General features: G+C 38.5%; 6 protein-coding genes, 1 long non-coding RNA gene and 1 other non-coding gene across 9 annotated transcripts; 5 read left to right on the forward strand and 3 right to left on the reverse strand.

The window, feature by feature from the left end:
• Positions 1-82: 82 nt before the first annotated feature.
• LOC103850907 (chalcone synthase 3) lies at positions 83-1814 on the forward strand. The gene is made up of 2 exons (XM_009127707.3): positions 83-363; positions 631-1814. The coding sequence occupies exons 1-2, from the start codon at positions 174-176 to the stop codon at positions 1623-1625; spliced, it is 1185 nt and encodes a 394-aa protein (XP_009125955.2). The 5' UTR covers positions 83-173; the 3' UTR covers positions 1626-1814.
• LOC103850906 lies at positions 1695-4862 on the reverse strand. Of its 2 annotated transcripts, none has more exons than XM_009127706.3 (14): positions 4382-4862; positions 4191-4285; positions 3999-4112; positions 3815-3919; positions 3660-3731; positions 3450-3562; positions 3235-3357; positions 3089-3157; positions 2913-3000; positions 2753-2824; positions 2576-2676; positions 2370-2487; positions 2119-2292; positions 1695-2041 (listed from the first exon to the last, which is right to left on the reverse strand). In XM_009127706.3, the coding sequence occupies exons 1-14, from the start codon at positions 4476-4478 to the stop codon at positions 2021-2023; spliced, it is 1362 nt and encodes a 453-aa protein (XP_009125954.1). In that variant the 5' UTR covers positions 4479-4862; the 3' UTR covers positions 1695-2020. The 2 variants fall into 2 exon arrangements, with proteins under 2 accessions (XP_009125954.1, XP_009125953.1); XM_009127705.3 differs by having other exon boundaries at positions 1695-2048; positions 4382-4860.
• Positions 4863-4873: 11 nt separating this feature from the next.
• On the forward strand, positions 4874-6173 carry LOC117131687. Its single transcript, XR_004454864.1, has 2 exons — positions 4874-5560; positions 5868-6173. It is a non-coding gene; the product is annotated as an uncharacterized LOC117131687 (long non-coding RNA).
• Positions 5702-5796, forward strand: LOC117132262. Its single transcript, XR_004455822.1, has one exon. It is a non-coding gene; the product is annotated as a small nucleolar RNA R24 (small nucleolar RNA).
• A 2092-nt stretch (positions 6174-8265) lies between the features above and the next one.
• LOC108870747 (exocyst complex component EXO70B1) lies at positions 8266-12713 on the reverse strand. The gene is made up of 2 exons (XM_033283881.1): positions 8424-12713; positions 8266-8293 (listed from the first exon to the last, which is right to left on the reverse strand). Exon 1 carries the CDS (start codon positions 10936-10938, stop codon positions 8845-8847), a length of 2094 nt encoding a protein of 697 aa, XP_033139772.1. The 5' UTR covers positions 10939-12713; the 3' UTR covers positions 8266-8293; positions 8424-8844.
• A 1082-nt stretch (positions 12714-13795) lies between these two features.
• On the forward strand, positions 13796-14676 carry LOC103850909 (zinc finger protein KNUCKLES). Its single transcript, XM_009127709.3, has one exon. It carries the CDS (start codon positions 14182-14184, stop codon positions 14674-14676), a length of 495 nt encoding a protein of 164 aa, XP_009125957.1. The 5' UTR covers positions 13796-14181.
• A 775-nt stretch (positions 14677-15451) lies between these two features.
• LOC103850914 (translocon-associated protein subunit beta) lies at positions 15452-16896 on the forward strand. The gene is made up of 6 exons (XM_009127713.3): positions 15452-15719; positions 15893-15991; positions 16066-16174; positions 16277-16348; positions 16465-16470; positions 16554-16896. The coding sequence occupies exons 1-6, from the start codon at positions 15538-15540 to the stop codon at positions 16674-16676; spliced, it is 591 nt and encodes a 196-aa protein (XP_009125961.1). The 5' UTR covers positions 15452-15537; the 3' UTR covers positions 16677-16896.
• Positions 16897-17330: 434 nt separating this feature from the next.
• On the reverse strand, positions 17331-19392 carry LOC103850913 (mitochondrial phosphate carrier protein 3, mitochondrial). The gene is made up of 6 exons (XM_009127712.3): positions 18937-19392; positions 18396-18757; positions 18275-18318; positions 17988-18202; positions 17758-17882; positions 17331-17676 (listed from the first exon to the last, which is right to left on the reverse strand). Exons 1-6 carry the CDS (start codon positions 19261-19263, stop codon positions 17631-17633), a joined length of 1119 nt encoding a protein of 372 aa, XP_009125960.2. The 5' UTR covers positions 19264-19392; the 3' UTR covers positions 17331-17630.
• Positions 19393-19418: the final 26 nt, after the last annotated feature.

A 19418-nucleotide genomic window follows, 5' to 3' on the forward strand; every position in this document is an offset into this window, starting at 1 on the left:
GTGCTTCATCTGCCCGTCCGTCAAACCTACCACACTCCCTTCTCCTTTTCCCCTTTGTCATCTTGTTATATAATATCTCACTCTCCCATGCTTTCTAAACATACATACATAACTTGCTTATTACGCAAAGTAACACATCGATCAAACTTTAGTTAAAACCTAGTTGGTTTAATATGGTGATGGGGCCTTCTTCGTTGGATGAGATCAGAAAGGCACAGAGAGCAGACGGTCCTGCAGGCATCTTAGCGATAGGTACGGCCAACCCTGCGAACCATGTGCTCCAAGCTGAGTATCCAGACTACTACTTCCGCATCACCAACAGTGAACACATGACCGACCTTAAGGAGAAGTTCAAGCGCATGTGTATGTCTTAACAAACCCTACTTTGTATATATTTCTCCATTTAGAATTTTGGCATATAATTCATCAGTTTATCATTTTTAGTTTTTAAAATTTGTTGTACATTTTCAAAATACATTTAAATAATTCACCAGTTCTATCCGTATTTTTAGTTCATTAACTAACAAAAAAAATGTATTAAATAGATAAAACCGAAAATTTAATAGTCTTCTACCTTAAACTATACTTATTAGTATGTTCACATAGTTAACTTGATTATGACTCTAATAGGCGATAAGTCGACCATAAGAAAACGCCACATGCACTTGACCGAGGAGTTCTTGAAAGAGAACCCTAACATGTGTGCCTACATGGCTCCTTCGCTCGATGCTAGACAAGACCTCGTGGTGGTTGAAGTCCCTAAGCTAGGCAAAGATGCAGCAGTGAAGGCCATCAAGGAGTGGGGTCAGCCTAAGTCCAAGATCACACACGTTGTCTTCTGCACCACCTCTGGAGTTGACATGCCTGGTGCTGACTACCAGCTCACCAAGCTCCTTGGTCTTCGTCCTTCCGTCAAGCGTCTCATGATGTACCAGCAAGGTTGCTTCGCCGGCGGCACTGTCCTCCGTCTCGCCAAGGACCTCGCTGAGAACAACCGTGGCGCACGTGTCCTGGTGGTCTGCTCCGAGATCACAGCCGTCACCTTCCGTGGCCCTTCTGACACCCACCTTGACTCACTCGTGGGACAGGCACTCTTTAGTGACGGTGCAGCCGCGCTCATTGTCGGCTCGGACCCTGATGTCTCTGCTGGAGAGAAGCCCATCTTCGAGATGGTGTCTGCTGCTCAGACCATCCTCCCAGACTCGGACGGTGCCATAGATGGACACTTGAGGGAAGTGGGACTCACCTTCCATCTCCTCAAGGACGTCCCCGGACTCATCTCCAAGAACATTGAGAAGAGTCTAGACGAAGCGTTTAAACCCTTAGGGATAAGTGACTGGAACTCCCTCTTCTGGATAGCTCACCCTGGTGGTCCAGCGATCCTTGACGACGTTGAGAAGAAGCTAGGACTCAAGGCAGAGAAGATGAGAGCCACGCGTCACGTGTTGAGCGAGTATGGAAACATGTCTAGCGCCTGTGTCCTCTTTATATTGGATGAGATGAGGAGGAAGTCTAAGGAAGATGGTGTGGCCACGACAGGTGAAGGGTTAGAATGGGGTGTCTTGTTTGGGTTCGGACCAGGTCTCACCGTGGAGACAGTTGTCCTACACAGCGTTCCTGTCTAAACAGAAAGCTCTCTTCCTATAAATGCCTACCTACCTTTCACATACTTACCATCATATCATGTCTTTATGTTTTTTTTTTTCAATTTAAGATAATATTTGTAATGCAATAATTAAAAAAAAAAAATTCATTAGTGTGACATCATGTGAAATATGTGGACTCGCTGTTTAATTATCTGTCTTTTAGTACAACATCTAATCTTGTTTTTACATCCACAAGGTCTCAAACTCACCTAACTTAGATTGGTAACGTTGTTCCTTTGCATTGAGTTCATCTTCAGGATTCATTTGATTCTCATTATCTACTACCTCTTCATCTTCATAGTCACCACCACTTCTTGCCTTAAGCACCATCTCTTCAGTAGTTGTTCCCATTATATCATTTGCTTCCTTAATACTCACGCATCTATACTTATCTTCTGAATCCTGACCAACCTCAATATTAGTTTTACTTACTGAACATACATATATGGAGACAAGATCATCATCAGCTTACACGAGAGACAAGTCCAAGCTTCTCTAGCTTCTTGACAGCATCATCTACATCAAAGTTGCAACTTTCGTTGAACTCTTCTTTGATGAATGCTTCACATTGCATGTCAAGTTCATCCTTGCTCGTGGGAATGTCCTGCTTTATCAGCATAAAGAATGAAATGATAACCTCTTTAACCTGCATTTTTATCAGTTTTGTTAGAAAAACACAAGAATATACCATAAAAAGGTAAGAAATGGATTAGTAATTAGCACCTCTTGTTGGATGACTTCATCACACAAGTGAAGCAGAGTGCCTCTTCCACTATCTAGCTGCTTATCATATACAGATCTTGTGATAAGGCTTTGATAATCTACCAAGTTTCTCTGAAATCTACATTAACTCAGGGAAAATAAAGATCTAATCAAGGATTAGTTTAACAAAAGTGAGGGTTGTTGTCTGATTAATGAGTGTAGATTACGTGAAATATGTTTTAATGCAGTATGCCACAACCGTGCTAAGTATAGCAGCAATGACTCTGATGTCAGTTTTCTTCAGGCTCACTGAACTTACCACTGTGACCTGTACAAGCAGAGTTTAGTAAATCATATTGTTTTTTTGTCTAATTAAGTCTTTAGAATAATGTAGCAGAACTGACTAGTCCAATGGCAGCAGAGACAAGAAACTTGACCCAGTCCAAAGGTGTAAGACCTGGATTTTTCTTCTCTGGCTGTATCATTATGAGCAATGAGTTAATTTATAATCAGTAAAATACATTTGACATTTGAGCACAAAAGTCTTGGTTAATAGATGCTCACAAGTACTATTTCCATATCAGCCATTGGGATGCTTTTGAAGTGTTTCACATATATGTTCCTTTCTGATTCTTTCTTCCCTGAAACTCTCCTGTTTGTATGTATGTGAATCCAAAACCAAGATGAGAATTAAACACACATCCCTACAAGTACCCCCACTACTACTCTACTTCTGTTACCTGTATACTACAATGATTCTCTCAAAGGTAGGCTCTTGGATGGTTATCTTCTTCATCAAGTTTGAGAGACTGAATCAGTCAGACAAGTTAATGATCTAGTTTTAACAATAAGCCTTTAAGAAATGGAAAAGAAGTGGTCTAGAAACCTGAGATTTAGCTTCTCTATGCGGATTCTTTCAATGTATAAACTATCTTTCTCTGTTTCAATGCTAATATCAATTTGTTCTGACAACCCTTCTTCCTTCTTCCCATATACTAATCCTTTTAAACTGAAACATGGCATATCTGAGTATAAGTTTTGTAGTTTGTTAGCATGTCTCAGTTATATTACAGAGAAACAACAGAGTTAAGTAGCTCTCACCATGTGATGGTGAGTAGAAACATCCAAATACGGACAAGGATGGTATCCACTTTGGCTAGGAAGAAGTAAGCTTTCATATGATCTATCCCAAACCCACGTCTGAATATTATATACTTCAAGGGACACATACATGTATCAGATCTTTTTTTTTCTATATTTTGTTATGGAAAAGCAATGTGTTGAATTCATGATACTGAGTGATTAGTTTACCTTATCAGCGAAATGAGGAAGATCATGGCGGGGAAACTTGGAGAAGAATCTTGTCAACAACTTTGTATCAAGCTACAGATATATAGCTACTACCATTAAAGATGTCCATTTCCAAATATTTTTTGTAGATTGTCATAATAGTATTGGTACGTTACCTTAGCTTCATTAACTACAATAGGAAGATTGAGACGATACTGAGCAGAGAGAGCTACTTGTATCTCTTCATTGGTTATCACTTTGAAGTTGCTCTTCTCCATGACCTTGGTTGGAGTTTTTTTTATACGTTAAATTTGTAGTTAGAGGGAGAAAAAATGGAATTGAAACAAAGATTAAAAAAACCTCAAATAAGTGTTGAAGAAATTGGTGTTCAAGAACATCAATCTCATGAGGAGATAGATTCTGTTGTTGAAGCCTAAGGGCGCCACGGACAGGCTCAAAGAGTGAATATAGTTGCTACAACAAACACAATAACATTTTACTTAAAACATGATTTAAAAGAAAGACAAGAAGATGATGGATTGGTGATTATACCATAAGATCTTCAAAGTGAAGGTGGTACCAAGCTCTAATGGTGCATTCCACTCTCTGGCAGAATCTCAGGAACTCCTCTCTCTCACCATTTTCAGCTGGAGAATGATTATATATAAAAAATGTATAGTTTTATAAAGAGGAGAAATAGATAATTGTAGAAGAAATGAAATGGTAAGAAAAAAAGGAGAGACCAAAGTGAAGGGACAAGGCAGTGGTGAGCTTGTGTTTTAGAATTGGGATCACAGCTTCTCTCTCCAATCTGATTACATCTTTTTTCTTCTCCTTCATCTTAAATTCTTAATCTTGTGTTTCTTTCTGATTAACAAAACTTGTAGATGCCTCTGCGTTTCTAGGAATCAGATAAAAACAAGAAGCTTCATAGTTTTTTTTTTCTGTGAAAAAGTTAGTTGTTCATTTGTGGCTTAACCATTCTTTTCGGAGGTGAAGTACTTTTGTTCTTTCTCCTCCTCACATCTCTACATATATTCCTCTCCATTTCCTCGTTGGTCAGTTGAAATTTTATGACTATAAATATTATAAACATTTATTTTAAATTAATTATAACTTATAACATACTCTCTTTGTTTCAAAAACAAACATATTTTAAAATTCTCATTCATATTAATAAAACATATTAAATATTGGTTATATATGTATTACTTTTTATTATTAACTATTGAGAAATTACTTAAAATGACTCTAATTAGTCATAAAATGACTAGATTAACTCATATAATTTTGAAATTACTAGACTAACTCTTGAGGCATGCAAATTTACGATTTTACCATTAATAAGAATTAAGAATTAACATATTTAATATTATAAGAAAGAAAAAAAAAACAATTTAGGTTTGTAGCGTTTCTCCACCGATGTCGACGAAACCTCTCATCGTTGTCTCGTCAACTCCATCTTCGACGCTCCCTTTTCTCTCACCGGCTCTGTTTCCGTCACCTCTTAGTGACTCGACTTTGTCTCCGCCATCCTCCACGTTAACTCACCTTCGTCTCTTTCCTGTTTGACAAACCCGAAATCGATTTCACCTCGGTCACATTCGGCTTCAACTACAAGTCACTCTAATCTGTGAATCTTTAATCTATGCTATTTGAGTTGTTGTTATCATAGATTAATTGATTGCATGTTGCAATTTTGGAACCCTAATTCCCAGTTTCATTTAAACTTTGACTTTCAGATGTTAAATTTTATGGTATTTGATAATTAACATTTACTCTCTGTTTTATTAAAAGTTGTATGAACTAGTGTGGTACTTGGAACCACCAAAACAAATAAACAAAACGAGCTTAAGCTCTATGTTAACAAGTTTGTCCTCAATAAGGAGTTCCCCAGGATGGCGAAAGCTGTTGCCAACCAGGTATAACTCTTTTCTTTCAATCAGTGATTGTTGTGCGTTGTTATGTTTGGTTGCCTATAGCCTATAGGTTATCCTCTATATTGGTTAGTCTTGTCTAATGTTGCATTGAATTGATACTTTTTTATTGTAGTTTTTGTTTTAGGAGCTGTGATGAGAAAGCTAACACGTAAGAAGAGGACTCCTTTGTGGAGTACCTCTTATATGAAATATATTTGTTATGCTTGGCTCTGGGATATATTCTTTCATGTCTCCTCTTTTTTCACTCTTTGTCTCTCAGTATTCGTCATTTGTTGTCTTATCTATTTAGACAGTGGACAACTACTACAAACCTGATTTAAAGAAGACAACACTTGCTAGGCACAGCGTGATCAGCAAAGGCCTTAGAGTCGCCAAGTCTCATCTCAAAAAGAGGAACATGCAGGCTTGAAGATTTGGCCATTGACTGAACATTTTACTTCTGAAAAAGCTATGTTTTGTGATTTCAGACAAATTTTTATAGGTTACAAAGATTTTTCATGGTTAGTTCGGTTTCTTGCTTGAAACACCTCCACTGTTATGTTTTTTTTCTCAGAATGATATTTTTTTAAAAAAGGAGTAAGCTGGTTGCTGTCCACATTCCTTGTCTCTTTGATCATGATATTGTGAATCAGTTCATCGATAGTGATAACTACTACTAGTACTTCTGAACTTTATAGATATGTAATATGAATTGAAAGAGAGCAGTATCTGATACAAACTCAAGAACATGTCAAATTCAAGAACCTATTCTTACATATAAGGACTTTGCTGAACGCCTCTCTGCTGAAGAATGTCGTTATGCCATTTATGATTTTGACTTTGTCACTGTTGAGGACTGCCAGAAGAGCAAGATAATTTTAATCGCATGGTAAGAAACTCATTCCTGTAAAACCTCACAGTATTTATTTGTGGCTTTGACAATAGATTGTTCTTTTTTCCGATGACAACAGATTGTTCAAGAAACTATAAATGTGGGAACATATGTTTAGCTCCACCAGCCATGAACAGACGTTCAAGAAAAGAGGGATGAAAGAAATCATGACAGTTATCAAAAATTTACCTAATTCTGATCTTAATTAACCTAAAAATAAATCAGATTCGAAATTAATGTAAACCGGATTGAAATTGAATATTAAATTAATTAAGTTTGGTTTACATAAACCCAGATTTTCGTCAATAAATCTGTTACAACATAAATTAAAAAATCTGTCACCACATAAACAAAAAGCCTGCCAACAATTTTAAATCAGATATAAAAATCTGTCGTAAAAAAGTAAGTCTAACATAAAAAATAAATCGGTCAATAAGAAAATAAGTTGACCACATAAATCTACCGTTTATAACAAGTCTGCTACATCATTCGACATATATATTCTTAAAAATCTATTTTCCATTTAAATCAGACAATTAACTCTGTCGTGTGAACAAATCTGACGTTTTTAAGAAAGTCTGACACCACTCTAACAGTAGATTTATTTTTCTACACAGATTTTATAAACAGACTTATTACTCGACAGATTTATTTTTTTGAAAAACAAATCTGCCGTCGATAAATAATAAGGATATTTTGGTAATATTTTTTTTTGTTATAACTATGTTCAAGGGCAATTTCGACCAGAAAAATATTCTAATAATTTTCAAAAAATATGAGTCATTCTAGTAATTACACAACTAATTTGAGTCATTCTAGTAAACTTCCCTTAACTATTTCCCAAAACTTTTAATCAAGCAGGTTAGTAGGCTGAGCCAAAATGCTGCCTACTCCTCCCATCACCATTTCATAGTTACCTGATGCAACCACTTGATCACTCGAACTTTCTGACTCAATAGCAGATCTCGAGCTGCACTGAGAGAAGACAGAGAACAAGCTTTGATCTGAGCTGCCTCCCCTGTGAATGATCTGTTCTGCGTTATGAGCAACTCTGAGAAGGTTTGGATCTCTCTCAACACCGTTTGCGTTTGCCCACATGCTCTTAGATTGCCAGTTCTGATTTAACAAAGGCTGTATGGTGACTCCAATCTGAGTAACGCTGGTGTTCCAGTTCGGCCGCTGCATCATGAGTCCACGTCCATCGTTGTAAATGTTGTCTGACATGCTTCCTTGGCCATAGATGTCAACCTGTCTTTCCTGGCCAATCAGGTGCTAAATCACCACGCTGGTTTGGATTCAAACTCTCTTGATCGTTCTTCCTCAAGTCTAACTCAACATCATGCTTCTGCAGAGAGTTTTCTGCATTGAGTTTGTCCTTCAGTTCTCTTTCCAGAGAGTTGATAACATCTTTGTTTCTGTGACTGTATCTTTTTCCATATTTAGCACCATCACTTTGCTGAACGCTAAGCTTCGGTAGCTTGTCCCTTTTTCTAGCTTTCACGCCCACGTTTACAGCATTCTCTTGAGGAAGCAAGGGACGTTGAGATTTTTCTTTCTCTACTGCACAGCTCTTAGGCCTAAAATGGACTAGAAACTTTAGCAGTTTGAAATAAGGAAAGAATATTAACAGGTAATTTGCATATACATGTGAAAAAGTATGCTCAGCACCTTCTCTGAGTCCTATCACTATTGCATACTGTCACTAACCAATCAAGAAAAGGACTTCCGAAATGAAAATTCTCTCCACCAAGCAACTGTTGTACAACTAGCTCCACATCAACTCCCTGAGGGAGGAACTGCTGCAGATAACTTCTTTCGCCAACGGATAGGCAATCCCGCCAAACCTGGTGAGAGAAAAACTTAAACATCTCAAAAGGTGTAAAGCTAGAAGCTATACTGTGTTACTACTACCTCACTAGAAAGCACCTCAGACAGATTCTCAAGCTGGAAAGTTTCATGAGGGACGGTGAGTACTTGTGCCAAGAGACTCCGTTTAGGAGGAGGAACAGAATCACATTAGCACTGCTTATCCGCTTTCTCCTCTGATCAGCACAGCCATTCTGAGAAGTCCATAGAGAAAAACCATGTGTGACTTTTAAGTGTAAACAAAGTATTGAAATTTACAGCAATGAATTAAGAACATCTGATTGAGGAATTAACACAAAAGTCCTGACTTAATAAAAGGTGAATTAAGTACTAGCAATGAGTTCACATAACTTTACCATTATGCTATCAACAAATATAAAAATGTCTTTTTATTCAAAAATGATGGAACTGATTAATAACTACATTTACACATCCAAGTTGTGGCATTCAGACAAAAACACAGTAGCAGAAGACATAAAGGTTTGAGAAAACTAAGAACAAAAAGTGTTGCTGCAACAGGAAAAAGAATCTATGTTCTTCTCTTGGCCGTGGCGGTTGAAGAGGAGGAAGTGTTTCCTTCAAAAAGCTCATCAATGAGATCCTCAATGTCCTCAGGCTGGTACTTAACATACTTCTCCGTCTGCCGACCAGGATCCAAGTACTGTCCAAACCTAGCCATGAAAGCCCTGTAGGCAGGTATCATAACCGCAGTTATAGAAACCCTCAGCTCACTCTGAAGCTGCTCGTCATTAACCACCCACGTGGTCTGCGTCTTGTGTATCTCATCAAACGTCGCATTAAAGCTCTTAAACCTCTCCTTAAGATTAGGCTTAACTATCTTCCCATTATGCATTAGCCCCTCATGCCCTAAGAAACCCAACAGCTTCCCCCAAGTCTCTCTCTGGTAGTTTTTGTGATAGTTTCTCAGCTCCGACGACCTCCGCCTACACCATGTGTCTCCCATCACCTCGTGTATCTCAGCCGATCCTTTGATCTTTTGCACTATGTATCTCCCGTTGTTCATCATGAAGATGCAGCTTAATGGTATGTCTTTGTAGAGCTTCGACTTCGCCTCCATGTTTCCATCGAGAAAGTCCATTATCCTCATCAGCTGGCTGGCGAAGGGAGAGTTCTCCTCTTTCTTCTTCTCCTCCTCCTCCTCCTCTCGCTCCATCGTTGAATGAGACTTGAACACTTGCTCCAACGTGTCTTTATACTCGCACGAGTACTTAAGGTAGTTCATAGTGTACCTCGTTAAGGGATGCACCGCGCCGCCAGGCACAGGGGTCTTGCTAGAATCCGATTTAATAGAGTTCTCAAGATCCAAGAATATGTTAATAGCTGTCTCTCCTAGCTGGGAACGAGCACTGTTCACCTCGTTCCTCAGCTCGCTGCATAGCTCCTCTGGGAACAGCTTCTCCATCGCTGGGAAGCTGTCCCGGAGCGTCTCGTAGATATCGAGGATCTTGAAGAGCTTTTCGGTGGAGCGTTTGGTCATTGCCACAGCCTCGTAAAATCCCAGTAACTGGATTGCGAGGCTGTGGGTGACAATGCAGAACAAGCTCCCTTCGTCCCCCGGGAAGATCTTCTCCGCGAGTTTGAACTCCCCGGGGAAGAAGAGGGAAGAGCAGTTCTTGAAAGTCTTGTTCCATATAGGGATCTCTCTCTCGAGCGCGTCCCAGCTCATTTTCAGCACCTCGTCGATGCTTACTTTCTCGAACTCGCAGTCTTGTTTCAACGTACTCATCAAGATATTCCTTCTTGATACTAAATAAACCTCTCTGCATTCGCACGCGTACTCTCCTGCTTTCATCTTCTCTGCTATGTTCTTAAGTAACATAACCATCTCCTCTGAGTAACCGGGGTATTCTATCTCCTGATCACCGTGCTCCGGAACAACCATCTGGTCTTGATCTTGTGAGACCACCGCGTCGTTGTGGTGGTCTTGTTGATCTGCTGAACTCTTCCTTTGGCTGCTGTTGTCGTCAGTGACAACAGCAGCCTCTTTGATCACGGATTCTTCTAGAAGGATACGAAACTCGTCTTCCAAGAAGGCCATTGCACGTTGCTGGATCGATCCAGCGTGGTTGATCAGGGGCTCGTGATGGTCAACACAAGATTTGGTGTTGTGTAATAGCCTCATAAGGTTTGAGACGCGATCCACTGCGTCAAGAAGTGAAGATACTTCCTCTGGATCTTGGTACCATGTTGTTTTAGGCTCGCCAGAGTCGTGTTTGGAGAGTTTGTCTTCAAAGAGATCCAAGAACTTGCCAACGAACTGCGGGATCTGAAAGTAATCATCATCATCTTCTTCTTTCTCCTTGGCGCTGTCTTTGTGTTGCTCTTGATGAAGGGAGAGAGTTGAGAGAAGCTGGTCGAGTTCTTCTGACAAGGACTCGAGGGTTTGAGTAATCTCTGGTACTTCTTGTACTAATGGTGAGTCAACCTTGTCTCCTTGGTCATGATCTGTCTCATCGACATTGTCTTTATTGATACCATCCTCATGATGGGTATCATCTGGTGGCTGAGCATCTGAAACGACGTCGCATTTCTCTTCTCCACTGGATTTGTCTTTAAGATCATGATCATGATGATCATCAGGCTCCTTGTCGTTCTTCTCCATCGATTAGTATTAATATTTACGTAAAGCTTAAAAATGTTATGGTGAGAACAGAGAGATTCATGTGTTTGTGTGTTTTCGTTTAGACTTTAGGATTAGAGAGGCAATGGAGATGGTCGCAAAACACAATGGCTGAATCGAAGAAGTAGGGGAGCCTTGTTTTTAGGTGGTTGACCGTTGACTTGTATTCTATTTTTAACTCAGTGAAAGATGTAATGTAAATGTATATGTGCATTGATGAACAATGATTTGATGAAAAAGCGGGTAACGTGGGGTGTATGGTGCGCACGCATATTCCTCACACAATTATATATACGTGCATGCATAAAGAATCTTGCATTTCTTGATGCTTTATTATTATTATAAAAAAAAGCTTTTCTGGCTTTCAAATAATTGTGTGTTGTACCTGTTTTTTTATGAAATTTTCATTTGTAAGAAGAGAATCATCTTTTTTTTCCGTTAACAAGAAGAGAATCATCTAAAATATTAATATAGTAAACTGGAACAGAGAATGTCAATTTTAAAAGAAATATATAAGAGTATGTCCAATGGAGGATTTTTTTCGTTGGAGTTCTGAAAAGCCTAGATATTTTGGTTTGGATTTCCTGTAAAATTTAGAAACTAACTCCCCATTGGCCATGCTCTAAAGTAGCTACTATTGCTCAAATAAGAGGATGGCTTTGATGGAGGAGAAAGAAAACTTGTGTGTATTCCTTGTATATGGGCCCTAAACGAGATTATACACTGTTATAATGCTGGGCTTAGAGTATACAGAGACAAATATATCTTTTTTTTTTTTGAGACAAATATATCTTGTAGAAGTATAAATCCGTTTTATGAGTAGAAGAAGAAAAGGAAAATGCAATGATGAGGAAGTGGATGGAGAGAGTATGTGATAGGGTAAGTAGTAAGAGAATGGAAAGAATAAAGATGGTTAGAGAAACATAGAAACCTTCCTTGTTTGGCAATCTATCTTGGAACTTGGTCTCCTTTCTTTCCTTATTGTCTTCTTTGGGCGTCACAACAACAAGGTACTATCGTATCATATCAATCAAACACTTTCACTAATAAAGAGTATTGTTAAGGATTTCAAACTTTTAATTGAGTTCAATCAAGTGTGATGATGTACTCACTCGTGTTGTAACATACAACTTGTATGTGTACTGCACAGTGCACACAACTGTCTAGTCAGAACGTGTCGTTACCAGATTATCTCTCGTTGCTGGATGTAACAGTCCAAACACAAAAAGCAACCAATCTCTCTTTTTCTTCTATATAACTTTTATTCTAAAAGCAAATAGAAAAGAGAAGTCTTGATCACATCAAACAACTTCTACTTTTTATATTAACGAAGCAGATTTCAGTTAAGAACTTCTAATCTTTTTAATTACTATACGTTCATTAATTTTTCACAAGACAATTAAACGGTTTTAAAGATAAAAACAGACTAACACGCAGTTAACTATTTATGTACTCTTTTGAGGTGTCTTCCTACAATTCAACGAAGCTACAATTTATTTTCTGTACTTTTGCGTTACAATCAAAAGATTAATTTAATTCATTTGCTCATGATGTAAATTGGAGAGGAAGTACAGTACATGTTTAATTTTTCGCTCGAGATATATCTATCTTATTAAAACTCAAGTACAAAATTGGAGTGTTTGGAGACTTGAATATGACTTTTAAAAATTTGGAGTGTTTGGTAACATGGATTGCAGTCTTTTAAAAAAAAATATTTTTGTTTGAAAACAAGGATAGTAGTATTAAGAAAAAAAAGTAATGGGCTTATGTTTTTTTAAAAAATTGAAAGTTATCTAGGCCACTTTTAAAATATACCAAAATGGGTCAATCTAATTCCCTAAAAAAAATTTTTCTAAACTAACCATAAAACAAAATTTAAACTTTATATACATATTTCAAATCAAAATAATAATTCAAATTTGATTTATATCAAAAATTGATTCAAAAATATACATATATTCAAAAATGGATTTTTACTAAACTATTTTTCAATAACCATTATGAAAAAATATTGTCAATATATATAAGAAAAATATAATACAAAGCCCAATTTGAAATACCAACTCAAATTATGGTTTTCATATTTCATATTAAGTTTTAAAAATATAATATATGTAATTATTTATATGATGGTATGTATAAAATACTATTAATTATATGATTACTTATATGATGGTACATATAGAATGCGATTAATTATATGATGATAAAATACGATATATAATAATGACTAGGGATGGGCTTTTGGATACCCATACGGGTTTAGTTCTGATCGGTTTGTATTTTGAGTTTTCGGGGTCAAAGATTTCAGCCTTATTAGAATGTTTCTAAATTTTTGTTTGAGTTCGATTTGGATCTTTGCGGGTTTGGTTTGGGTTTGGATAACTAATTTAAATTATTTTTAAAGTCTTAAATCATTATATATTTTAAATTTCTCAAAATGTATAAATAAAATAATATATTACGTATAAATTTGAATAACATAGGTCATAATACTTAAGCTTAACATATCAATTGGCTTGATTTAAAATTTTGGATACGAAATCAATAATTATTTTAAGTATTTTTGGAGATTTGAGTATACTTTAACTATTTCAGATATTTACTTTTGACTATCTATATATATTTTCAAGTATTTAAACCAATTTAAAAGTATCATTTTTGATGTTTTATATACGTTAAATCTAAAAATAATTAATATATATAAGTATATAAATTTATTTTTAGATAAATTCGGATACCCAAATACTTCGGTTCGGATCAGATTCGGTTCTCTAAATAACAAAATTTTGAATAATTAGAATATTTAATCAATTTATGTTTGGGTTTGGTACTATATCTTTGGATCGGTATCGGTTATGTTCCTCGGATTCATTTTTCCAAATCCTAATAATTACATGAAAAACAAATATCAACATATTTTTCAAAATATACACCCGCGCGCCTGCGCGGGTCAAAATCTAGTATTATCTTATATTGAAATGAAAGGAGTGTGTGTATATATGCATCCCATGCATATATGGATGGAGCAAAAGGATTAATTGGGATCTGTGAAATTAGTTACACAGAGAGAGAGGAAGCCGAGGGCAAAAGGGTCATTTGGAAAGCAGATATTCTCTGCAACAAGCTACGCAAACAAACAAAGAAGAGACAGCTTAAACCCTTTCATAAAACCTCTCCCAACCTCTCTCTCTCTCTCTCTCTCTGTAACTAATAACTTCGAAAATGGCAGAGCCACCACCGTCGGCTTTCCACCAGTACATGGGTCCTCCACCAAAACACCGATCATCATCATCCACCAAAAAACACTCCTTCCCCGGAACTCATCAACACCCCAACATCCACCGTCTCTTCCCGTGCCAGTACTGTCCACGCAAGTTCTTCACCTCCCAAGCTCTCGGCGGTCACCAAAACGCCCACAAACGCGAACGCGCCGCCGCTCGCCGCAACCTCGGCGTTGTTGCTCATGCTCCATCCGTCATCGACGACGCCACTTTCTTCCGTTCCTCCTACCCGTGTAACTACTACTACCCTAACCCACCTCAAGGATCCACTTCGGTGACCGGATCGACCTGGAACGTACCGGATCAACAGACGATGATGGTGGGTGGGTACGTCGACCCGTATCCGTATCCGTTTGCGTACCCATTCGGATTTGCCGGCGATATTGGTGGCGTGGAGGAAGAGGAGCCAGAGCTGGATCTCTCTCTCCGTCTATGAAGTTAGTTGTTACTTTTTTTCTGTTTTGTCTTGTTCAGGTGACTCTTTTAAGTACAACTTTGGAGCTACGTAGCGTTTCTCTTTTTGTGTTCATCTCCTACTTTTAATATAAACTACCTTTTTGATAATGATCGTTACTATTTAGTTTATAATCGAGCATGGATCAGTCTATATTTACATGTTCAACTAAATACTTCAAAGCGTTGATGGATAATGCATTTGAAAACAAACATGAACTTGATTTGTTTCCGAAATATAAAACATCAAGTTGAAGATGGACAAACACATCACTAATGATTCGCTTGTTTTACGACCTTGATTCGGAGACGACGACAGATTCCGATTATGTCTCTATCGGAAGTTCTACCACCGTCTTCCGATCTGCTCTCTGCCCGTCTCCATAAAGTTGGTACGTGTGCGGAATCCAACATCTCATCATCTCATCTCATCCAAATCTATTTTTTCCCCAAATGAAACAAGTAAACTGCTTGCCGTTTATAAGCGCCTCACACGACAACCACTTTTACCTCACCACAGCTACAAGGTTTTATCTATGTTAAATAAAAATGTATAATTCCAACGGCAATGTGGTGGTGTTAGAGATGAAACATGGCAAATTTGTTACATACCATTGGTACTGTAAAAATGCAATTTATTGACCAAAATAATGCAATTTATTAACTTGAACGGGCCTTCTTTAATTGGGCCCATTATCAGGCGAAAAACATTGAGCCCATCATTGACTTTTTCCCTTCCGAGTGGTGGTAATAACATCGTCGTCCTCGTCGGAGGTTTCACGAGCTGAGGAAAAATCAATCGCAGATCTGTTTCACCATCTGCATTTCCAAATTCCAAACAACTATGGCGATCCCCTCAGCTAACCTTCTGATCTCCGCCCTGACGATCTTCATCCTCGTCTCCGCTTCCTTCGCGACCTCGGAAACGCCGTTCCTGGTGGTCCACAAGAAAGCGACTCTCAACAGGCTCAAATCCGGCGCCGAGCGAGTCCTCGTCTCCTTCGACATCTACAACCAAGGATCTGCGTAACCTCCTCTTCCCTCTCCTCTAGTTTCGCTTCGCAATCCATCTGATTCACACGATTTCGTTTCCGATCCAATCTAGTATCTGATCGTCTATTTGCATGAAGAGATTAGCTAATTTATTAGACTCGTTAGATCTATAGATATGGATCAGTGATTTGGTGTTTTGATCACAGGACGGCGTATGATGTGACTCTGACTGATAAAACGTGGATTAAGAAAACTTTTGAACTTGTTAACGGAAACAAGTCAAGAACATGGGAGAGACTTGATGCGTGAGTTTCTCACTCTTATGGTAGCTAGCTCCTAGCTGCTTCCTTTTTTTCACTGATGTGATCTTTGTATGTAGAGGAGGTATCGTGTCTCATTCTTTCGAACTTGAGGCAAAGGTTAAAGGACCTTTCTATGGTGCTCCTGCTCTTGTTACTTTCCGCGTCCCCACAAAGGCGGTTCTACAGGTTTTGCCATTTATTTATAAGCTCTCTCTTTGTGCTTCTTTTTAGATGGAGAGATTGATTATTACAGTAACCCATTTTATAAATTTGTTTGTTTGTTTGTAGCAAGCTTACTCAACTCCAATACTACCTCTAAACATCCTCGCAGACATACCTCCAATGGACCCGTTGGCCCTGGTAAATTTTGATTTCTTAAAGTATTGTTCTTTCAGTCATATCTTCTTCCTTTTCGTTATTGACTTTTATTGTTGTCTTGTGTTGTGCATTGGATGATGCTGTAATAATAATCTCAGGCCAAGGTAACTCGATGTGCAATGCAATTCTCCCCTTCCTATCATCGAAGATAACAAGTTCTTAACTTATTGTGTTTTAATTGTTGCAGAGGGTGCTGGCGAAATATGGATCGCTTGTTTCAGTGATCTCCATGGTGGTTTTGTTCGTGTACTTGATAGCAACACCTTCAAAGCCCAATGCAGCAAAAGCTGGCAGCAAGAAGAAACGCTAAGTTCGTGTAATGAAGTTCGGAGAGGTTGTTACTTTTGTTTTGTTGTGTCTAGCAGTTTAAAACGAATTTTCAAAACATGTAAGAATCTTAGAACACACTTTAATTTTCGTGTTGCAGAGTACTTTTCTTATTAAGTTATTTTGTTTTGCGTAAAAAGACTTCTCTTTGAGAGTATAGTCATGAAGGCCTCCTTTACTTTGATTCTGCCTTCTTCTTTCGATTGTCATGTTTGTTGTTTACTTTAATTGCCTTTTTGCTATGTGTCCTGTTTAATACCATAGCCGTTTTGTAGTGTCTAATCTGGTTATTGGTTTGATGAGTTTGCCTATGAGTTTATTTGTTATGGGTTCTTAACTGATGTTTGGAAAAGTAATAGGTCCTATGTGTAAAATATAAAGACCGAGCCTACAAGCTCCATCTTGTCAATGATGATACATAATTAGTAACTAGTATTTACTAATCACTCAAGTACATTGATTTGGTCAACCTAATAGTTTTCCAAATTAATCTCACTATATAAGTGTAGACCCATAAAACCGTTTTAAACGTTTTCACTGTTTGTCACCTTATCTAACATAACTCATCATGGTTACCAAAAACATTCAATTATGGTAATATTCAGAATCGGTAGACAGTTTGATGCTTAAGTATATGAAGCAAAGCAAAATAGTAACTCTTGCTGTAATAGTAAAGTCGTAATTTGGGGGATCCAACCAAAAATAGCAACAAAAGGAGATTTTCAAATTAAACAGAGCAAAAGTAGTAAAAATGGATGTTCCCACTATCTCTATCTTTGAGTCTGGGAACAATCCTGAATTAAGCAACACAAATTTCAAAAAAAAAAATAATATATTGAATCCGGAGGATGAGCTCACTCTTCCTCATCATACGTTTTTTTTTTATTTGTTTCTTTCCAAACAAAAATCCTAACCATTTTCATCATCATTTAAGTCTTTAGGCTTTGGCGGCAGGGGCTGGAGTAACACCACCGGTGGTTGGCCTGAATCAAATTAAAATAATATTAGAGTTTGCAGTTTTGGAAGTGGTATTGAAAGAAAGAAAATCAGAAAGAGGATCTTACAGGCCAACAAAGACTTTGAAGGCATCGTACAAACCCCACTGAGCTCCGGTCAATGTCCCTATCATCACAATTCTCAAAGGAAGCCCTCTGGTGAATAGTCCCACCATTCCAATCTTCTTCACCGCCTGCATCAACATTTCATTTCATCAAAAAAAAGTCATTACTTATCCAACATCAACACAAATTTCAATAATTTATAGCTTTCTTGTATTACAGACACAGTAACTCACATCTCCAACGGTTGCTCCCTTAGCGTTGTTGAGGAACGACACGAGATTGTCAGCAGGGTGGGACACAATAGCACAAAAAACTCCAGCAACATACCCTCCAGCAAAACTAACCCCGAGCTGCAGACCTTTGCTGCACTCGTGCTTCGGGTTGGGGATAGCATACTTGTAAATCATCTCCACAATGGTCTCAAACGAAGCAAACTTCATCATAGTGTCTGTCACATTTCCATATATCATCAGCACAACGTATTACGCCTCAAAGAAAATATATATAGGCCAAAACTTACAAGGAATCTGACGACCCCAGAGAGGAGCAAGACCCTTATACAACCTGCATAAACAAATAAATATAAGTATCAGTACCAGACACTAAGCTGCAACAAGAGAGAGAACGAAAACGTAACTCACCCTCCGTATCCTTCAGACTTTACAAACTTGGGAAACCCATCAGACATCCCCCTAGCGAACCCAGGCTGCGTCTGAACCCTAACCTTAACAGCTTCAAACGGACAAAGCGCCACATCGGCAATCACCTCAGCGGAAGCAGAACCAGCAAGGTAGATAAGCGTCTTGTACTTGGCAGCAAACTCAGGTCCAGCGAGATCAGAGTAGTACTTCTTGAAAAACTCGTAGAACCCAAACTTGCAAGCGCCCTGAGCACTGTAACCCAACAGAGTAGGCACCCATCCACGGAAAAAGCCTCTCACTCCTTGCTCCTTCAACAGAATCCCAAAGCCAGACGAGATGCTCTTGTACTTGGCCGGATCAATCTATAATAGAGGTTGAAGAACACCGAAGAGAAATGTAAAGAATGATACTAAACCGGACTAAACCAAGCTTAAATTATATGTGCAGTATAACCAATTTAAACCGGCTAATAATCTTAGATCACGGATCTAAAACCAACAACCTAGATCTAAACACGTGGACGCGGATCTATGAAACGTACCTGCATATTGCACTTGACGAGATCGAGAGGTGTGACGGCCATGTGAGTGAGACCGCAGCTGAGAATCCCACCGACGGTGCACGCGGCGTAGAAGTCGCGAGAGTACATCTCGATACCTTTCCCCGGCTCGGTGGGGGAGGCGATGAGGAAGTTCTTGCGAGACGCCATCGTCTTCGGAGATGGAGAAGGAGAGTTCTTCTCGAGGTTGGGGGATTGAAACGCGGCGTTTGAGTTGGAGTTAATGACCTGGTCGAGGAGTACGGATCTAGGAGATGAGGAAGAGGAGTAGAGGAAGCTTGGGATCAAAGAGTTCTTCGACGATTCCATCGCGGCGGAGGAGGGAGGAGAGAACGGAGATAAGATTCGCGGCTTGTGAAATGAGTGTGGGTGCGGCGATGGTCTGTATCTCACGTTCACTTAGGGTTATTACCACCAACTCTCAGTCTCTGTTCTTTATTGGACATCTAGAATCCGTTGGAACA

This window comes from Brassica rapa, chromosome A02 (genome assembly GCF_000309985.2).
Source record: "Brassica rapa cultivar Chiifu-401-42 chromosome A02, CAAS_Brap_v3.01, whole genome shotgun sequence".
Classification (NCBI taxonomy): Eukaryota; Viridiplantae; Streptophyta; class Magnoliopsida; order Brassicales; family Brassicaceae; genus Brassica; species Brassica rapa.

Bases quoted from the DNA above. Each gene is read 5' to 3' on its own strand.
- LOC103850913 (XM_009127712.3), bottom strand. From the start codon at position 19,263: ATGGAATCGTCGAAGAACTCTTTGATCCCAAGCTTCCTCTACTCCTCT. The intron at 18,203-18,274 runs GTAAGTTTTGGC...GAAATGTGACAG, and splicing joins CTGGGGTCGTCAGATTCCTT to ACACTATGATGAAGTTTGCT. The intron at 17,883-17,987 runs GTGAGTTACTGT...ATGTTGATGCAG, and splicing joins AGGGAGCAACCGTTGGAGAT to GCGGTGAAGAAGATTGGAAT.
- LOC103850906 (XM_009127705.3), bottom strand. From the start codon at position 4,478: ATGAAGGAGAAGAAAAAAGATGTAATCAGATTGGAGAGAGAAGCTGTG. The intron at 4,286-4,381 runs GTCTCTCCTTTT...ATCATTCTCCAG, and splicing joins TGCCTTGTCCCTTCACTTTG to CTGAAAATGGTGAGAGAGAG. The intron at 3,158-3,234 runs GTTTCTAGACCA...TGACTGATTCAG, and splicing joins ATAGAGAAGCTAAATCTCAG to TCTCTCAAACTTGATGAAGA.
- LOC103850909 (XM_009127709.3), top strand. From the start codon at position 14,182: ATGGCAGAGCCACCACCGTCGGCTTTCCACCAGTACATGGGTCCTCCA.
- LOC103850914 (XM_009127713.3), top strand. From the start codon at position 15,538: ATGGCGATCCCCTCAGCTAACCTTCTGATCTCCGCCCTGACGATCTTC. The intron at 15,720-15,892 runs GTAACCTCCTCT...TTTTGATCACAG, and splicing joins ATCTACAACCAAGGATCTGC to GACGGCGTATGATGTGACTC. The intron at 16,175-16,276 runs GTTTTGCCATTT...GTTTGTTTGTAG, and splicing joins CCACAAAGGCGGTTCTACAG to CAAGCTTACTCAACTCCAAT.
- LOC103850907 (XM_009127707.3), top strand. From the start codon at position 174: ATGGTGATGGGGCCTTCTTCGTTGGATGAGATCAGAAAGGCACAGAGA. The intron at 364-630 runs GTATGTCTTAAC...TGACTCTAATAG, and splicing joins GGAGAAGTTCAAGCGCATGT to GCGATAAGTCGACCATAAGA.
- LOC108870747 (XM_033283881.1), bottom strand. From the start codon at position 10,938: ATGGAGAAGAACGACAAGGAGCCTGATGATCATCATGATCATGATCTT.